Here is a 20,103-nt window from a genome sequence, read left to right as displayed (position 1 = left end):
ACTCTAGTGTGTTCTGAAAGGAAGTTTCAAGCCATTCTAAGCGCATCTCTGTAACTGGAGATACTGCAATCCTTGCAGGCCTTCTGGCAAACAGAATACTGAAACAGGGCCGTCTTCTGTATCTTGGTACAGTAACTGCGTAAAATTTTCCTGTAAATAATGATGTCTTCCTAGTGAAGGAAGCTATGATAGTCTATACTTAAACAGCAGCCCAAGTGAAATTGAATATGTTTTATATGTTTTTTGTTCTTTTTTTAATATCCCTTTGGTTACTATATTCTGAGACTTACACTAATCTGTTCTTTCAAAGCAAAAGTAAAAACAAACAGCAACAAAACCCCACCCCTCAAAAAATAAAAATCTCATACTTTAGAAAGGTAAGCCTAATATGTCCAAAGATCTTATGTTTGGATACTCAAAACCTTTTCTGACTGCATTGAACTCTGCTGCTCACATCAGAGCAGGGAAGTGTGGGCTATTAAGCTGGAAGCCCATAAAGCAGATAAGTAACACACAGTTGAAAGAGGATACCTACCAGTTGCTGTATGTACTGTTTGGGATGGACCTCCAAAGACTTATAAATTAAAGGACAAGAACTACTGCCTGCTACAAGTGCTTACTGTAGTTTTGTGCCTCATGTGTCTTTCTCCCCTTACTGAAAGCCAGAACACAGACAAGCTCTGCTCTCTGTCACTGCTCTGAATTGTATGTAGTCCTGTGGCATACTGATCTACTGAAAAAGGTTGGAGTCCTACTGAAAGTAGGATTTAGCTGTTATATTTGACATGTATCTACAACTATGTCTCTGCTTGGTACTTACCTTTGTAGTAGAGTAAGTGACAGTTGCTCTATAGCCTTGTGCTTTCAGAATGTGTTTAACGAGGCTTAAATCTAGGCTTTTAGAGTGGAGAATTAGGTAATACTTCTCCACTGTCAGAGGCATGGACATCACTTTCTAAGATGAGATAAAGTGCTGTAAAAGAAGCAACCTGAATTATAAACAGTATTGAAAACAAGAAATGCAGGCTCCTTTGTGGGACAGAGGTCTTCTAGGAAGCTTTCAAACTCTGCTGTTTTTGGTTTGCTGGGTCTTGCCAAGGGCTAATTGCCCTTTTGGCAAGGCTGCATTACAAAAGTTTTTCAGAAGTTTGAAGTACATGACTTGATATACTGAGAACACTGCTAGGTATAATTTAATGTGGATCCTAAACATGTAATGTTTATATGAGGCCACCCTTCTGCCTGCAGAAGGGAAACCTGTAAGAACTAAATGGCTGAATGCAGCCAGCTAAAATTACGTTAAATAGCTGAGGTATCTAACAGAAGTTTTCGGGGTCTCAAATGCTCAGACTCTAGTGGTTATTCCATGCCAACTTGGATGTGTTTGGCTGAACAGGGGGTCTTTAAACTAGGTGTCTAGCTTGTCCTTATCCTCCTTTATATAGTGCTGTGACAGTGACTTCCTAAAACATAGAGATCCATGTAAGGCTTACAAAGCAAGGGAAAATAATTCTTCCTGCCTAATGACTACTGCACTAAGCATTATTCTTCTGAAGAAGTCCAATTAGAGTATAACTTATATTGATTCAGCTAGAATGATTGATCTGAATGTTAAGTGTAAGATAAGTCTTAAATTTAAAGATCAAATTAGAGTGGCCAAAATCACTACATATAGTAGCTATTTTAAAGTTAAGTCATGCTTGTTTTTTTGTTTGTTTGTTTGCTTGTTTCATTATTTTTGGAGGTGCAATCTTCATGTATATCCAACATCAGCTAGGGAATGGTATGGAAGACACTTGCATAAACATTTTTAAATTTATTTCTTTGAATTACTTTTTGTCTTGGATTTTGGATGACAAAGACCATTTCCAGAAAAGTGCTGTGACCCACGAATTTGGTGAATAAAGCTACTACTGCCAACCTAACAGTAAGCAAATCATCTGTCTGGATAACCCTTCAGAAGAATAAAATGCAAAGTGCAGTTTTAAAACTGGTATTAATCGTAGTCTATGTTGTCCCAAGTGAATGAAAGCAAATCAAAAGTGATAGAGCTGAGACTAACCATGTTGAAGCTTAAAGAGTGAGCTTCCATCAGAGCAGATACTTTGAAGTCTGGAGGCTAACTATAACAGGAGAGGAAGGACAGCTAAATACAGCAGAGCTGTTAGTCCTGGAGGCTGTCTGGGGCTTACATATTATGTTGAAATGCAGAGATGAACTGGAGGAGGTGAAATAGGAGTAAGATGAAAGAGTATGCTGGCAGGTCTTTGTCACACAGGTATGCTCAGGAACGCTGTCTCTGATAGATAACAAAGTATGCAATTTATCAAGTACTTCTGGAGGGCTCTGTCCAGTCCAGATCAAGCATTTGCCACATCAAAACTGTTTGTCTTCCTTTGGTCAATGTGGTGCTATCACTGAAACTGGAAGCTCCAAGACTCCTGAACTCTGCAGAAGAGTCCTGTCAAGGAGCTCTAGATACTTCAGAATAGGGGGAAGGAGAAGGTAGAATTGTTAGGTTTTCCAGGTTTCCTTGGACTGAACAGCTTTGCTTGAATGTCATCTGTGTGTGTGTGTGTGTACATGTGTGTATATATATACACATATATATATGCATATACATGCCTGGATGTTAATGTAGTGAATAGTGTGTAGCTCAGCTGGCATCTCCTTTAGAGCTGGAGCTTCCACATGGGTAGCAGTAGAGGAAAAACACCTTAGGCTGTACTGAAAGTACTTAATGTACTTTCTGGACTTAACTTGTCCAGCTCATAGCTGAAGCTGAATTTTTAGGCCAGATCTACTAAAAGATAATTCAGAACAGGGTTTGTATCAATTCTGTTGTATGGTTCCTCCTAACAAATATAAAATTTCACTTCCTGTTAAGAGTGGAGCTTGACTGCTTAGTATGTTGCCAAACAAAATTTTTGTTGTTGTTGTTTTTTTTTTTGTCCTTTGAATCTTGTTCCTTTTGCTTCTTTCTGTCAGCCACTTCCTGAGAAATTTGTGGTGAAGGGTGTCGTTGATCGTTTTTCTGAAGAGTTCGTGGAGACAAGGAGGAAAGCATTAGACAAATTCTTGAAGAGAATAACTGATCATCCAGTGCTTTCTTTTAATGAACACTTCAACGTGTTTCTTACTGCCAAGGTAAGCTGGTAACTTCAAACCCAGTTCACTTACATGGACAGCAGAACAGACACATTTGCAGTCTCTTTTGAAATGAAGGTAAAAAGGCATTAGTAACACTACATGTGCAGGTCAGAACTTATCCTAAGTTCTTGGGGGACCCTTAATGTTGCCTGTGTGTGACAAGTATCAGCTTTCCTTTTCTTGAAGACAATCAGTCTGGAGATTGACAAATTCAGATCTATAGTGCTTGTTTTGCATCCATATATAAATGCTCCAAGAGGAGTATATTCTAAATCATACTTTTCTTATGCAAGAGGCATTGAGAATTTAGCAAATTGTAGACAGTGCAAAATGTTCTTTTGGGGGAGGAGGGAAGTAGGGGAGGAAGAAAGAACTCTTGCACAGAAGGTTGCAAATTTCTTGACCTCTTTTTTTTCCTCCTTGTCTGTACCTTCTGTGCTGTTTGCACTTCTTGCTTCCAAAGCTAAGAGTGAAGATTTTGTTCTTGTTTGTCCTTGGTCAACAATTTTATGCTCATCTTTTGCATAAAGCATCCAGGAACTGTGTAATTTTATTTGTCTGTCTTTTGAACTGCATTTTAAATAAGACTTGCACTCATGCTTGGATTTGACCTGGTCAGTGAGGAGAGTTGTGAAAGCACATCTCTCCAATGTTACATTACACTAGCTTGCTCAATTTGACGCTTTATTTGAGCTCCCTTCAGACTATTGCTCTGCTTGGTAGTAATGTGAGACTCAGTCTCAAGTTCCCTTTTCTTTTCCTCCATTTATGGTGAACTGTACCACTGAAGCAACCCCAAAATGCAGACTTTCCCTTGATGTTTAAGTATCAAATAAATATGGTCTGCTTTTCAGCTGTCAAAGCATCAGGCAACTTTCCTAGCCGTTTTAGTTTTCTTCCATTACCCTTCCACCCCTGTAAAATGAATAATAAAAACTTTTTCCTTAGCCCTGGGCAGTGTTTGCATTGATAGTATGGAGTGTCTAGGGATGCTGAGGGGAAAAAAAGACATGTACTCTCCTGGCTGTCTTTAGTGTTGGTACATGCTTTATTGTGACAATGAGAAATCAGTTCTGTCTATTAGGACTTTAAAATTTAGTTATTGCAGAAAGTCACGAGACTACCTCCTGGCTGAAAAAGGAAAAGGGCCTTTCTTTGAGTTCCCTGTTTGGACTAGTAAGATACCAGAGTACTTGAGAGAATGAGTGAATAATTTTGAGTTAAAGGGTCTTTTTTCTGATGCCTGCTTACCGATAATGTATAGTACTGACAGAAGGCAAGAGTCAAGGAACCACTCCATTTTAAACAAACATAATTCAAAATGATTGATTGGACATCCTAAGATGTCAGGTTCTCTTAACCAGACTTAGGCTTATATAAGTACTTGGAAAGAACAGCATATTGCATGTGTTGAAGCTGGCATTTGTATTTTTTTAAAGAATACTTAAGCCTTAAGTCTGGTCTATGCTTCCATATATTGATTCTTAATCTCTACAGATCTGCTGGACTTGAAAAATCTCCTCATGTTTATAGCTTAGACTTGTGTTGATATGTTGAATAGTGACCCCTGCTGGAAAGAGGAAAATGCAAAATGGATAGCATTTGGTCTAACTAAAAACTTTTTCTCCGACATGCTCTCAAGGTGAAATCCCCCAAAGATTGCTGATAAACAAGCATGTTAACATACGTTTCCTGAATGTTGATTTATGCAAATGTGTAAAGTGTTATCAAGGAAGCTTAAGCTATCTGTGCAGGCAATATGGCTACATCTAAGATTGTGTGAGCTGCAGGGTCTTGTTGAAAAGCTGGACTAGTCTCCCCATGCCGTGTGTTTTCTGTGTACTGTCTTCCCTTACCTCCTGTCTGACCACACAGCTAGTGTGAGGAGGCTGCTGAGCAAATAGACTTGCAGTTTGTAGCTCTGTGCGAGGCTATCAGAACCAATTGATAAAAGTGCATAGTAGTGGTATTGTAGGATGTGTCTTAAAAGTTTGTCATTGTGGTGGTTTCACACCACTGAACATCGAAGCTCCATCATGCCACTTTCTCATTCCTCCTCCATAATAGAGCAGAGAGAGAAAATGAGGAAAAATTCTCTTGACTTGAGATAAGGACAGGGAGATCACTCACCAATTACCATCATGGGCAGAACAGACTCGGTATAGGGGACACTAATGTAATTTATTGCCTATTCATAACAGACTAGAGCAGTGACAACTAAAAGCAAAACACACCTTCTCCTCATCCACAACTTCTACCTCCTCCCTCTGATCAGTGCAGGGGAATGGGGGCTGCAGTCAGTACGTAGCACTTCATCTCTGCCACTCCTTCACAGTCACTCTCTGCCCCTGCTCCACCTGGGGTCCTTCCCAAACTGAGCATGCAGGGGCTGCCCACAGGCAGCAGCTCTTCAAGAACTGCTCCCACATGGCTCCATACCACGGGGTCCATCCATCAGGAGCAAACTGCTCCAGCACAGGTCTCCTGTGGGTGGCAGCTCCCCCCAGACCCCCTGCTCCTGTGTGGGCTCCCGTCCACGGGCTGCAGCTCTGGCCTGGGGCCTGCTCCTGCAGGGGCTCTCCATGGGCCACAGCCTCCTCCAGGCCACATCCACCTGCTCCACCAGGGCCTCCTCCATGGGCTGCAGCGTGGAGATCTGCTCCATGTGGGACCCATGGACTGCAGGGGGACAGCCTGCTCCACCAGGGGCCTCTTCACAGGCTGCAGGGGAACTGCTGCTGTGTGCCTGGAGCACCTGCCTTCATTCTCCTCCACTGAGCTTGTCTGCAAAGCTGTTTCTCTTGCATTTTAGCACTGCTCTCCCAGCTGCTGCTCTGCAGCGTTTTTTTTTTCAATTTCTTAAACATGCTCTCACAGAGGTGCAGTCATTGATTCAACTTTGGCCAGTGATGGATCATTTTTGGAGCTGGCTGGAACTGGCTCTTGCCTAACACGGGGCAGCTTCTGGATATCTCTTAGAGGCCTCCCCTGCAGCCCCTCTGCTACCAAAATCTTGTAATGTAAACCCAATGCAGTCACTTCTAGCATGAGTGAATGAATAGCAGGAGTAGTCTTGGTGAAAACAGATCTGCTTACATCATTATTTCCAATGGCAGTACAGGAACGTGAGAAAGTCAGTCCAAACAGAACAGTGGGCCGCTTACGCTCATTTGTAATATTCTTGATACCGTTCTCCTGGATGGCTTACTTCTCTCTAGAGGTAGTCTTGAAACAGTGCTTGGCTGTAAAACTTGTACAAAGTTGTACGTCCAAGGCTACATGCCACATGTAATCTCTTACCTTCACAATATTTGATCTTGACTGGCAAGTATCCATTATTGGATTAATCTTCCAACATGCAAGTAAAGTATTTCTAAACATTTTTTTTCTAACTTTCCAGGATCTTAATGCATACAAAAAGCAAGGAATGGCATTGCTGTCAAAGATGGGGGAGTCTGTCAAATACGTCACAGGAGGCTACAAATTAAGAAGTCGTCCACTAGAGTTTGCAGCCATTGGAGAGTATCTAGACACATTCTCTCTAAAACTTGGTACCATTGACAGAATAGCACAACGGATTATCAAGGAACAATTGGGTAAGGAGATAAGGTCTTCTGTTGTAATTCTTCAGTCTGAGTGCTCTCTATCTTACTCTGATTGGTAACACAACCAACGCATCAATGATTCTGGCATGTAATGCGCCACACACAGTAAAATCTAATGTCTCAGCCTTGTTATACTAACCTGTTTTCTCACAGGCAGAGTTATTTCTGGGAGGACTTACGGGAAGAAGAAAACCTGTGGATTTTAGCTGGAAGAGCATGCATGGAATCATGAGAAGAAGAGGATAGCCTTCGTAGACCTGTCTTCACAAAACAAAGTTTTACATGTATAAAAGATGACTGACTACTGCACAGATGCAAATGTCTTTGTGTATGGAATATTGTAGGAGCAGTCATTTAAGCTGGTGGTAGTTTGAACTTGTCATCTCCATGCAGCTGTGGAGCCCTGGCTATTAAGATGTTAATGCAACACTGGACTTGACTGCTAGAGGAGTTCATGTTTGCCAAGCTTGGTCATAGATTATCCTTTCTGGCATGAATGTTTGCAGACCCTTTTGTCTATCTCTTTCTATGTTTATCTTCTTTTCCCTTTGTCTCTTGCAGAGTACTTGGTGGAATTACGAGAATATGGACCTGTTTATTCAACGTGGGGCGGGCTGGAGGTTGAACTATCAGAGCCACTGGAAGGAGTGTCTGCCTGCATTGGGAACTGCTGCACAGCTCTTGAAGAACTCAGTGAAGACATGACAGAAGACTTCCTGCCTGTGCTTAGGGAATATATACTGTACTCGGAGTCAATGAAGGTATAGGGATCGTGGTGGCAGAAGACACTGTTACTATATTTGCATGGAGTGATAATGTCAGTGAGCTTATTCTCTAAGAGTGAGAAGGCTTGATGGAAAAAGAGGGAAGTAAATAATTGAAATAGGATGATGTTTTAATAATTAAGTCAAAACTAGGTATGTTTAGTGGTAGGGTACTGCATAGGTAGCAGTATCTGCTCTGCTATTCAGTCAACCTAAGGTCAGTAAAGCTAGGGTGTGCATAAAATGTTGAAAAGCTGCTCCTTTATTTGAGTAGTAGGTGATTTTCTGTAGGAGATACCCTATAGCTGCCTAGAATCTTCTCTTTGAATGGTTGGAAAGTCAAGCGTGGGTCATATCTTCACTGCTGGATCAATGCCTGGGTCAACCTGCAGAGAAGGTGGCACTCACAGCTTCTGTCACTTGTATGCAGCAGTGTTGGGTGCCTTCTTTTAGAACAAGGTGTCCAAATGATAAACGGTGCTTCCCCTTTCATCCCCATACACTAGGCAGGATGTCTCTATCCAGCTGCTAAGATCTGTTTACCAAGTAATTGTTTAATGATATTACTCTCAGACTGTTAATCTAAGAACCTGATATCTTACCACTTATGCATAAATAATAAAAGCTTCTTCAGTACAGTTTTTATTCCCTTGATATTAAAAGCATTGGCTGTAAATCTTGTCACATAGGAAAAAATTACTGAGTTAATTGTACTGGAAAGTGAAAATGACAACTCCATTTCTGGTTTTTAGAGCTTTTCACTGAACATCCATGGTACAGTATATATTAGCAGCCCCTGTACAGAGTACTAGCAGACAAATTCCTTCTGATGACTTTTCTCTTGGAACAATCATTACAAGGGCATGGTATACACTCTTTTAGAGATATGTAATATCTTGTTGGAAACCTACAATCTGAACATGGTAGTCCTTCTTGATCCTAATTTTAGTCCTCCTACACTTCTAAAACAAAGACATTTATTTTACAGATTTCTCTTCCCAGCTTCAGATGGCTGTTTGCAAGACTTCTGTCTTGCCTAGCTGAAGCAAGGTATTCTTGCATGAGGCTTTGTACTAATTGTCTGAAGCTACTGTTTGTTTGCCTTCACGGTATTCGTGGTACTTCATAGTATTCACCCCCAGCATAGACTTGGTGCATTTATTTTCCAGTACCATTAACATTGAAGTATTGCTGGAACATTTGGACATGGAGCTAGAAGCCTTGACATGGGGTGTTCAGATTCCTTTTGTAGGAAGCAGCGCGTGTGTGTACTTAAACAGGACTTGAGGTTAGCAGCTAAAACTTTTACCCCAGAACTTCCGGCTTTTCATGATACAAATGCCATGACCTACTGGAAATGGCATCTGAAGTGGCAAACTAATTTGTAGGAGGTGTTTTGCACAAAGGTAGAGGAAGGAAAAAAGCTTTTAGAATGAGGCTCTGTCAGATGATAGAAAATACACTAAATGCAGTCTCCAAGCTAATAGTCTAGCTGCATTTTTTTTTGTCTTTTTGCTGCAAGTCTTTAATGCTGCTCTCCCTGTGGTAAGTGTTCTTTAACTGCCTGAAGTACCACTTCAGTTGAAGAAACCTGTGCTTTGTAGCTTAAATGCTAGGCTGTTGACTTGACTTTCAAGTGCCCTAAAGGATTTTGCTCCTCCTGTCAGTTCTCTGGTAACTAACTGGCTGAACATACTCATTGTGTTGGTGCTTAGGAACTGGTTGGATCTAGAAGCCTCACTTGCAAAACAGCAGTTAATAACAAATAAGGGTTATGCTGCTGAGTGTCAAGCTTGGTCACATCATTAGCTTTATCACACCCGAAAATCAGGAATAAAAGCCATTATTAGCTAAGGCAGACTGTTCCTTTTTTCCACCCCTTCCAAATACCAAGCCTGAAATTTGTCAGATCATACTGAGTACAGTTTTTTTTTTTTTTTTTTTTTTTTTTTTAATGCTAAACATAAAAATGTGTTACTATTGATGCAGTAAGCAGCTACAGTGCTGTCATGCCAGGCTTCATGAAACCAAAGAAGTAACTAAAAAGGTTTCTCGCTCTCAAAAGGAGTGCAAGAGAGGCTTGCTACTGAAAGACCTGTCCTCTTCACTAGCAGTACGTTCCTATTCATCAGTTGCTTTGAAGAAATGTGAAATTAAGTCTACCTGGATCTTTCAGAACACAGCTTTCTGATAGGGTGCATGAGGGAAGGTGTCTTTAGGTCCTAGGAATTCAGTGCAACCTTAATAGCTTTTCCTGTTGCAAGTTGTACCCCAGCTATAGGTAAGGGGATTTGATTTGTGGAGCAGTCTGTAGCCAGGTGAATGACCCTCAGAGTAAGAGCTGCCAGGATTATCTTCAATTCTTTTAGTGTTGACTGTTTCCCTTAGCATCTTAACAAACACTGTTTTGCTTGATGGGGCCTGCCTGAGGGAACTGCACATGTGCAGCAAAAGCCCAGTAATTCTGATCAAAATAAACATTAGCTCTTTCCAGGGAAGCCACATCTCTTGGTTCTGGATTTTTTTGAAAGATTTGCAGAAGTGGGTGGAGGCTGGGATTGTGGACTTGAGTTAAAATACATGCTGGTAGTGTCTGGGAGAGCTTTTCTAAAACAGAGACCACGCATGAGATGGTCAGACAGTGTCTGGAATCCTGGTGCAGATGAAGCCTTTTTCAGAAAATGTGCAATGCTTCAGTTTTTTGTAGTGTGCTGGTGTTCCATGGGAGGCACGTGCAGAGGACAAAATCTGTTCTAAATAATGTAGTGCTGACATTAAAATCTTGTATGCTTAATACTGCTAGAAAAGCCTATCGAATGATGTGGTTTCCAGCTGTGTGTTTGGACACTTCTTTAAAAATGCATTAGAAGAAAGCATCACATGAACAGCTAACAGTCTCCTTAGAGGCTTGCAGTAAATAAGGATCTTTTTATGAGCTCTAATTGTAGTAAGAAGCTACATGCAGTGCAAATGTGCAGTGGTTTTAATCAGGTGGGCAGCCGAGCTCCACTACAACCGCTCTCTCACTCCCCCTCCTCAAAGAGGAATGGGGAGAAAATACAATGAAAGGGGCTCAAGGGTTGAGATAAGGATGAGGAGATTGCACAGTAATTATTGTGACAGGCAAAACAGACTCAGCATAGGGAGATAGTAAGATAGTAAGATTTATTGCCTATTACTAACAAGCTAGTGAACTGAGAAACGAAAGAAACCAAAAGCACCTTCCGCCCCCCCATCCACCCTCTTCCACCTCCTCCCCTGAGCAGCGGAGGGGAATAGGGGAATGGGAGTTACGGTCAGTCTATAGCAATTCTTCTCTGCCGCTCCTTCTCGGTCACTCCTGTCCTCTGTGCTGTGGGGTCCCTCCCACAGGATACAGTCCTTGCTGAACTGATCCAGCGTGGGCTTTCCATAGGCAGCAGCTCTTCAAGAACTGCTCCAGATATGGGTCCGTACCATGGGGTCCATCCTTTGGGAGCACACTGCCCCAACCTGGTCCCCCACGGGCAGCAGCTCCTGCCAGGTCACCTGCTCCTGCATGGTCTCCTCTCCATGGCCTACAAGTCCGGCCCGCAATCTGCTCCGGCAGGGGTCTTCCACAGGCCGCAGTCTCTGTCAGTGCAGGTCCACCTGCTCCACCATGGTCTCCTCCACAGGCTGCAGCATGGAACCCTGCTCCACCGTGGTACTCCATGGGCTGCAGGGGGACATCCTGCTTCACCATGGTCCTCACCACAGGCCGCAGGGGACTTCTGCTCTGGTGCCTGGAGCACCTCTCCCCCTCCTTCTTTGCTGACCTTGGCACCTGCAAGGGTGTTCCTCACTCCTCTCACTCTCCCAGCTGCTGTGTGTCACAGTGTTTTTTTTTCCCTGTCTTAAATATGCTCTCACAGAGGCCCAAAAATCATCACTTACTGGCTCAGCTCTGGTCAGCAGTGGGGCTCTTACCAAACATGGGGCAGCTCATAGATCCTTCTCAGAGAAGCCACTGCTATGGCCCCCTGCTACCAAAACCTTGCCACGTAAACTCACTACAAAATTGCATAGCTTCGCAGCCTGAGAAAGGAGACTGCTGGCAAACTCCTGAAGTTCCTTCAATGGCAGAGGCCAAGCTGGAATGTTTTAATGAAATACAAAATGGAGAAGGACCTATCTGACTGAAAGCAGGCTGTCTTGCCCTTTGTACAGGAACCAGCGGTTTTATTCTTTTTAGAACTAAATGAATCATAGAACCATTTAGGTTGGAAAAGACATCTACCATCATCAAATCCAACCGTTAACCTAACACTGCCAAGTTTACCACCATACCATGTCCCTACACACCGCGTCTACATATCTTAATACCTCCAGGGATGGTGACTCCACTGCTTCCCTGGGCAGTCTGTTACAATGCCTCACAACCTTTTTAGTGGACCAGTGTTTCCTAATTTCCAACCTAAACCTCCCCTGGTGCAACTTGAGGCCACTTCCTCTTATCACTTGTAGCTTGGGAGAAGAGACTGACCTCTACCCTGCTACATCCTCCTTTGGGGTTGTTGCAGTTTTGTCCCCTGAACCTCCTCTTCTCTAGGCTAAACAACCCCAGTGCCCTCAGCTGTTTCTCACAGGACTTGTGTTCCAGGCCCTTTACCAACCAGCTTCATAGCTCTTCTCTGGACATGTTTCAGGGCCTCGATGTCCTTCTTGTAGTGAGGGGCCGAAAACTAAGCACAGCACTTGAGGTGCAGCCTCATCAGAACCATGTACAGAGGGTTCTCCTCCGCTTCATGAGTTTTGCTGGCCACATGATTTCTGGTACAAGCCAGGATGCTGCTGGCCTTCTTGGCCACCTGAGCACACTGCTGAAGTGTGTGGTGTGTGGCTTTTTGTGTGTTGGTGGATTTTTCAATTTTTTGTTGTTTCCTTCTCTGTGAGGCCTTAACTAGCAGAAGTATTGCATAGACGGTGGTAGATCTGAGGATACTTAGTACAGAGCTTTTCTGAGAAGCAGCTGAAGCATTAATGTATTCATCTACAGCTGAGAAGAGATTGCCTGGACATACCTGAGGAAATGCATCCTCTCACATATGGGACAAATAAAAGGGAGAGCAATGTTTTTCTCACCACTTTCAGATCAACGATTAATGGACAGTTAAAACAGTATTCGGTAGCATATTGCTGATGGTCTGTAGTGGATGACTTAGGCCCTTAAGGAGAAATAATATACCTGCCCTTTAAATCTAGTCTGCTGATACCTGTTAATCATTGGCTAATAGGGGTTTAGATCCTGTTTACTGTATGAACTCTATGCTCATGGAGGCTAAATGCAATTGTTGGGGACAGTCATTTTTCTGAGGGGAAAAAAACCTTGACTTAGTTGATTTATGTTCAAGGGGCAATATAAAGTGGAAATACCAGGTAAATCACTCAGGCTTTTGTTCTATTGGTAACCCCAAACACTCTAGGGCAGTTCCACATAGCTGCTTAGATTCCAAAACAGATGGGAACGTTTGTTTGTGTTTGTTTTCCAAGCAAAGGGGACCAATAGCATGCTTGCTACTGGGGACAAAAGAGGGTTAACCTATTTGAAGGTGCATTTTTAATTTTGTCCCCTTTATTGCCTAAACTAATAGCAGCTTTGGGGGTGGAGTGCCTTTCCCAATTATCATGGACTGAGGTATCTAAGAATTCTGGTTGCAATGTCTCCTGCCTGTACTCTGTCAGGAGTAGTTCTGCCTTCTCATGGAGTGAAGTTCATCAGAGTAACTGTGGTGATGACCTTCCATTGGCTTAAGGGCGAGGAGAGAGGAGATGGTGATCACTGTTTATAAGGTCTGTATGTCTTAAAATAGGAAATATCTTGTTTAGATTTTAGGTCTTAGAGTTCTGAGAGCTACTTCTCTAAAGAGAAATTTTCAGTAGGCAAGCAGTATACATGACTAGTCCTCCTTCATTAGCTTTGTCTGAAACTGTTAAAATGACTAGTTACCACCCATTGTCTTCATGAGAAATTAGTTAAGGGTGGCAGAAAGGAGCACTTGAAGCATGAACTGGCAAAGCTGGCTGCAGTAGGAGCTCTAATTTACAGGTACCTCAGGAGTAAGTGTTGGCCCATTTCCCTCCAAGCATTTTCAATAATAACTTTGCATCAACTGAATTATAAAACATTACTGGTTATTTCTCTTGTGAAGCCTGAAGAAATGTTGCTCAGTATGGGGCTAATATCTGCTTTTGCAGACACAGAACTGCTTATTTTTAGTAGTATTAAAAAGACTAATATCTGCTGATTGTTTTTATATTGTAAGTGTACAGCATATAACCTTGGCGGAGATCTTGGCTTGTGGACATAACAAAAGATTTTATTCTCATATTTTACCCTCTATTCTGAGAAGCCTCTGTCAGTAAAAGGTTTATCACATGAAACTCACTTAGATATTTTGGTACTTTAACATAAAATGTTTTTTTCATAAGCTTAATTATTTCGTTTAGAAACAAAACCAAAAAAAAAAGTCATAAAAGCAAAGCTGACCTTTATTCTAACACAGGGTTGTAACAGCTTGCTGAAAGGACTTTGAGGAGTCTCTGCAAGTGAAAAGGGAGTTGTAATGCTTCATGATTCTTAGCCTATGCTCTTGTCTTTCTGTTTCCTGAAGCTATCAAGTGCTTTGCACTAGTCCTTGACAATTTTGATGCTCTTATTTATATTGCATAGATGCTAGTAATAGATCAACTGATGAACTGAATTCACTTACCCAATTTACTTACACTCTCGGTTATTTGAAAGCTTGCCTCCAGCTTGTCTGAAAGTTGAATTTTATCTGCCCCTCCAACTGCTGAAGCGAAAATACTCTTTTATTTATTTATTTATTTATTTTAATTTTATAAAGCTACTTCCTAAATACTGTAAAATATTACAAAGTGAAAGGCAGACTTGGGACTGAGTTAGTACATAAGCTGTGTCACTGTGCACTATCTTGCAGGCTGGAATGGGAATGAACAAGAGAATCCCTCTCACAGTTACCTTTTATTTTTCCCATAGAATGTGTTGAAGAAGAGAGACCAAGTTCAAGCAGAGTATGAAGCAAAACTGGAAGCAGTAGCCTTGAAAAAAGAAGACCGTCCAAAGGTTAGCACTTCAAACTCCTCTGCAAAAAAAGCCTGCACTTCCACTGCTTTCTGAGAACAGTGAAGAAATAGAGCTTGGTTTGTCTGGTTCTGGCTTCCTCTTTGCAGTGTAAACACTTTTGGGCAGAACAAGAGTTTGGTGGCAAGCTGGTGCAGAATGAAGACCTAGGTATGAACATATATAACCTTGTCTAGCAACATCTTGTACTACGACCTCCCACCATTTAGATATAGAGTAGGATGGCTCTGGCCTGCATAACTTTTGAACAGCCAGCATGCAGTTGGATTAGTGCTATGACAGCTGGCTGCTGAACCCTGGCACTGCTGAACTATATTGTAGGACACCAAAATCAATTGTGGGAGACTCCATATCTTGCCCCTTCTGCTAGGTGGGTATTTCCATGTCATGTTGAACATAAACAGCAGGTGTCAGTGGGTGACAGGCTTTGGCTGGGCTTCATGCAGAAGCAAAGATCTAAACTGGTGTGCTTATGCTGCCACCTGCCTTTTGCATGAAGAGATGTGCAGGCGCTGTATCTGAAATGATTGCAACTTTGGCCAACAATGAAAGCAGGATTTTTCTGCTCCCTCTGTTTTTTTTTTTTTTTTTTTTTTTTGTTTGTTTGTTTGTTTGTTTGTTTGTTTTTTGTCTCTCCTTCATTTTAGTGTTAATGACTGAGGAATGACTTTCAAGCATTAGAATTACTGTATAATAATCTTACAGGAGGTTCAAGTCTTGAATAAATATAATGTCTTTAATCTATTTTTGAAGCTGAAGAGGACAGATAAAAAAATTTCCAGTCTTGTGCTTGTGTATGACATTGACGCTGCCAAAAGTAGTACCAGGACGGCTTAGGTATCTTGTGCTCTTGTATTTCTATATCTTGTCTACCCTGATGCTGGCTGGTGTGGTGTGTAATTATTGTAGTTTTATGAGAGCACATACTCTTAACTTGCTGTATGTAGGATGGATGGAACTAAATCTAGCATATTGAACAAGCCAGTTGAGGTGCTTAGAGTTGTTTAGATATTTGATTTTTTCTAAAGATCTCAGTACAGTGGAGCCGCTGAACTTTGCTAATCCTTCACCTACTAAAAGTTTTTTGGAGCTTACTTCTCAGTGGAATTATTAAGTAAAGTGCCACATTTAAAGTGCTGTCTAAGAATTTTTGGAATACTTACATTTTTCTCCAGTGTATCATAAGCATATCTTTTGGTAACTCCTTGTACCTTTCTTTCACAACATAAGACCTTTATGTCATTTAAAAGGGGAAGCTGAACAAATTAATAGAATTCCTTGCATGCTTGTAAAATACTAGCTCACAGTACTCAGATCCTTGCCACTTTGAGTGGAGTGTCCTCATCTGTAAGAACTGATAGTTTAGAGCTGTTGCTAGCAACATGTCTTACATTCAGTATGTTTTCCTGGATAAGACTTGCTGGAAACTAAAAGCAGATAGGGGACACATGAGCTAAATTATACAGTGAATGGCATTGGTGTCCCTTTCAGCATATTTAGCAGATTTGGCAGAAAAAAAGAAGAAAATATATATATATTTTATATAAAAATAAATATATTAAAATATATATATAAAAATATATAAAAAGAAAAAAATATATATTTTAAGAAAAAAAGGGAGGGCAGCGACTAGTTTTGGTTAACTAAATAAGGGCATATTACTGTTTGTTAACCTCTTCTACTGGAGGGCATTCTGGGACTCACAGTACACACAAGTCAGACTGGCTTCATAAAATCCCATATGCTTAGTGCAAGTAAGCGCTGCTTACTTGCTTATGCAAGTAAGCGCTGCTTACTTTATAGTTGACAGACTGGAGCTGTTTTTGCAGTAATCTAACTAAGGTAGTAAACTGCAGACATTGTTTCCCTTTAATGAGATGAAATCCACTTCTAATGACCTATTTTAGCCTGTCTGTCTCAAGGATTTGTAGTGTGGTGATCTGTGGGAACAGTTAATATGGCAGTATAGACCTTGAAGTAGAAGATAATGGTGTTTTTAGAGGGGAGAAAAGAAAACAGTTTCTGATCTGTATATCCAAAGAACTGAGAAGGTAGAAATACCATATATATATATATATATATATATAGTTACAGTCCTGAATAGGATCAGTGTGTATGCAGATTCTTCACAAGGCCAATGGAGACTTAGTTGGAGGTCATTGCTATAGTTCTACATGCTCTGTAATTTGATCATACGTGACCCATTTGCTGAGCACTGGGTTGTCCTTGTAACTCTATATTCATACATTCCCCTCAGCCTGACCTGCAGGAGAAGTGGCTATGAGAAAGAACATATTATTTTAAATCTTCAGTGCGGTTTTGGATCTTGGCAGAAGAAGCAGGAAGCTAGTGAGCACTTAGAAACTAACTTAATTTTACTGGGAAATCTTAGGTGGTTTTGCTTCCAGACTTCATGACTCTTGATAGCCCTTTCTTTCCTGTTAAGATAGCAGAATGCTTAAAAATGATGCAACGTGTGCTTATACCTTGAGGGGAGCACCTTGTGAGCCTTCCATCCAACTGTCTTGGGAATTCTTGTCTGAAGTCTACGAGAGATCTTTGTCATGAGTTGTAGGAGACTGGATTCTGTAGCCAGAATTACAGTGCTCAGAGAAGGCAGAGGAAATGTAGTAGCTACTGAGACCCAAACTGCTGGTAGCATAAATCCGTTTGTTGCGAGTAAAGGGATATTCAAATGAAGGAGGTGTTGCCTGTCTCTTGAAAAGCTTTATTGAAGGCCAGATGTAGGATCTTCTCTGACTACTATTAATCTACAAAGTACTTTGGTGATCTTCCTAATCCATATGCTAGAGAACAACAAGGGGTGATAGGTTTCTGCCTAGATTACTACTACCTTGCAGTTTGGCAAGATATGTAAACTCCTAACTTCCTGACTTCTACCCATGAAGAATTTTTACATAGGCTGTTCATCTTCTTCCCTTTTCCACAACCCTCAGAAAAAAGGGAATTTCCTAAAAGTGTCAAGTACAAGAGGAGCCATAACAGAATTCTGCAAATATTTTGCCCTTTGGCTTTGTGCAGTTCATAGCTTCCAAAGATGAAGTCAAAGTCTGCTAGTCACATTTATGTGAATAGTGGTCTTCAGGGGTTTCCTCTTCGGATGTCCTGGGCTTAGTATGCACATATTGGCAAGCTTCTTCTCCATGTGGACCATATGGCACAAGGGGAAGTAAGAGAATGGTGTTCACGATTTTCCTGCTTCAAGAAACGTTTGTAAATTGTTCCTGTAGGTGCCTGGTGGCATACAGTACATTGGTTAAAGCAATAAGGAATGGAACACAAGTGCTATGAGGAGTGGCTGAGGGAACTGGGCTTGTTTAGTCTGGAGAAGAGGAGGCTCAGGGGAAACACTATTGCTCTCTACAACTGCCTGAAAGGAAGATGTGGGGAGCTGGGGGTCGGCCTCTTCTCACAGGTAACTAGTAACAGGACTAGAGGGAATGGTCTGAAGTGATGCCAGGGGAGGTTTAGGTTGGAAATTAGGAGACCTTTCTTCTCAGAAAGAGCAGTCAGGCATTGGGATGGGTTGCGGAGGTGGTGGAGGCACTGTCCCTGTAGGTTCTCAAGGAAAGGTTGGACCTGGAGCTTAGGGACCTGGAGCTTAGGGACATGGTTTAGTGGGTGGCATTGGTGGTGGTTGGACCAGATGATCTTGAAGGTCTTTTCCAACTTTTATGATTCTATGAATACAAGTTTATTTGGCCTCACTTACTTCTATCTTGAGGTCATGACTAGTGTTGTAAGCACTTTTGATCTCTGTGTAGACTTGCAGTGGCTGTCCTTCCAGATTTCTCACATTGCTTATGCATGACAAGTTCAGTGTTGGGCCAGCTGAGATTATTTGGGCCAAATGAGTCAATGCCTCCAGTTGCCTTTGTGTTATTATCGTCAGTGCTTTGCATTTTTTTTTTTTTTTACAGGCAGCCTGTAAGGTTAAAGCTAGAGGTTTAGAAAATTTATTCTGCAGACGAAGCTGATCACCGCTGTTCATCTACTGTGGTCAAAATCTAACTCTGAAGTCTTTCAGCTCTTTGGGAGAAACCTAGGTCTTTGTTGCTTCACTAGTGAAGACTGTGAAATGTCTAGTGAAACTGTGAATGGGAAGGAGGAGAGAAGGCTTGCTGTGGAGCTGTGGTCAGTTTGCTCAGACTGAGAACTAGGGACTGAGCTTACATGCTCAGCACTTGTACAGATTGCCTTTCCTCTACATGTGTCTCTAGCAAGCTCTTCCTCAGCCTGTCTCTGTATCTGGCATGGAGAGGGACAAGCAGAGCTGCCCACCACCTCAAACAGCAAAGAACAAATTAATCAGTCCTGTCTCCTTCCTAATACAGAACTGGGACTTCTCCCTGCAGCTGTAACTGAGTTCCTTCAGGGTAACACTGGACTGTTACTTCCCCTTTTCTCTGTGGCTTTTTCTCAGGGAGATCGAGCTAATTTAACAGTCTAACCCTCTCAACAACGGTTTCCATCTTGATTTCTTTTGCTACAGGTACCCACAGATGTTGAGAAATGTCAAGACCGAGTAGAATGTTTTAATGCTGACCTGAAAGCAGATATGGAGAGATGGCAGAACAACAAGCGACAAGACTTTAGGCAGCTACTCATGGGGATGGCAGATAAAAACATCCAGTACTACGAGAAGGTATGTGGTGCTGCTGTAGCATTGGCAGGAATAAAAGTGATTAATTTTCCTCCAGAGTGGTGATTATTCTTCAGAAGATGTTCATGCTGTCTTGCAGCGAAGAACCTTGGACATCTTAAAGCAGTTCTTAAGTGCAATGGAAGCTGCTCTTTGTCAGCAGCTTATATTGAGTTGCTGGCCATGCTCAAGTGATCTGCATGAGACCAGCAGTCTCTTGCAAGGCAGTTGTGTAACAGTACTTTGTACTGGATGCTTGTCTGTCTTGGGTTCTTCAGTTGAACAAATTGTTGATCAGAAGTAGTTTGCTTCCTCGGTGGTGGTGGTGAAGAAAAAGATTAAAATTGCATGTTCTAGTAATACTATGAAACTAGATAATCTCGATTCTGCCTTTTATGAATCAAACTACATGCATTAATGGGCACCATGGACCTACCTGTATATAGATTACACCTGCTATGGCTAGGCCTGGAAATACCTAGTGAGTTCCTTTGCCCTTTTTGAATCTCAGTATTTGTGCTCTGAGTAAATGTCAGATGATTTTCTTTTAAAGTGAAAGGAGTTCAAATGCTTATGCTGGCAGTCCAGTTTTCCTTCATGACAGAAGAACAATGTTACCAAATGCACCTATCAATATATTAAAAAAAAAAAAAAAAAAAAAAAAAACTACTAGGCATATGCATGGTGACATGCCTCATGTTTTTGCCTACTGCAGTTTTTGCATGTACTCTGCAAATTTCTTCCTGTCCTAGGTTACTACTCCATGTAATGTGCTAGTATGCACTTCCTTTTCCCTTT

The 20,103-nt window shown here is 41.6% G+C and overlaps 1 protein-coding gene across 1 annotated transcript in view; it reads left to right on the top strand.

Moving 5' to 3' along the window:
• Positions 1–20,103, top strand: part of SNX30 (sorting nexin family member 30) — a 51,363-nt gene that overhangs the window by 25,051 nt on the left and 6,209 nt on the right. Inside the window, exons 4-8 of the mRNA XM_035309277.1 lie at positions 2,989–3,147; positions 6,551–6,746; positions 7,317–7,516; positions 14,538–14,624; positions 19,156–19,308. Of these exons, the coding sequence (XP_035165168.1) occupies positions 2,989–3,147; positions 6,551–6,746; positions 7,317–7,516; positions 14,538–14,624; positions 19,156–19,308 (795 nt within the window). The remainder of the gene's footprint in view (positions 1–2,988; positions 3,148–6,550; positions 6,747–7,316; positions 7,517–14,537; positions 14,625–19,155; positions 19,309–20,103) is intronic.

The sequence above is a fragment of the Oxyura jamaicensis genome, chromosome Z, assembly GCF_011077185.1.
Source record: "Oxyura jamaicensis isolate SHBP4307 breed ruddy duck chromosome Z, BPBGC_Ojam_1.0, whole genome shotgun sequence".
In the NCBI taxonomy this organism is placed as follows: Eukaryota; Metazoa; Chordata; class Aves; order Anseriformes; family Anatidae; genus Oxyura; species Oxyura jamaicensis.
Note: the sequence above shows the minus strand (reverse complement) of the source record. Positions and strands in the feature narration are given on the sequence as shown.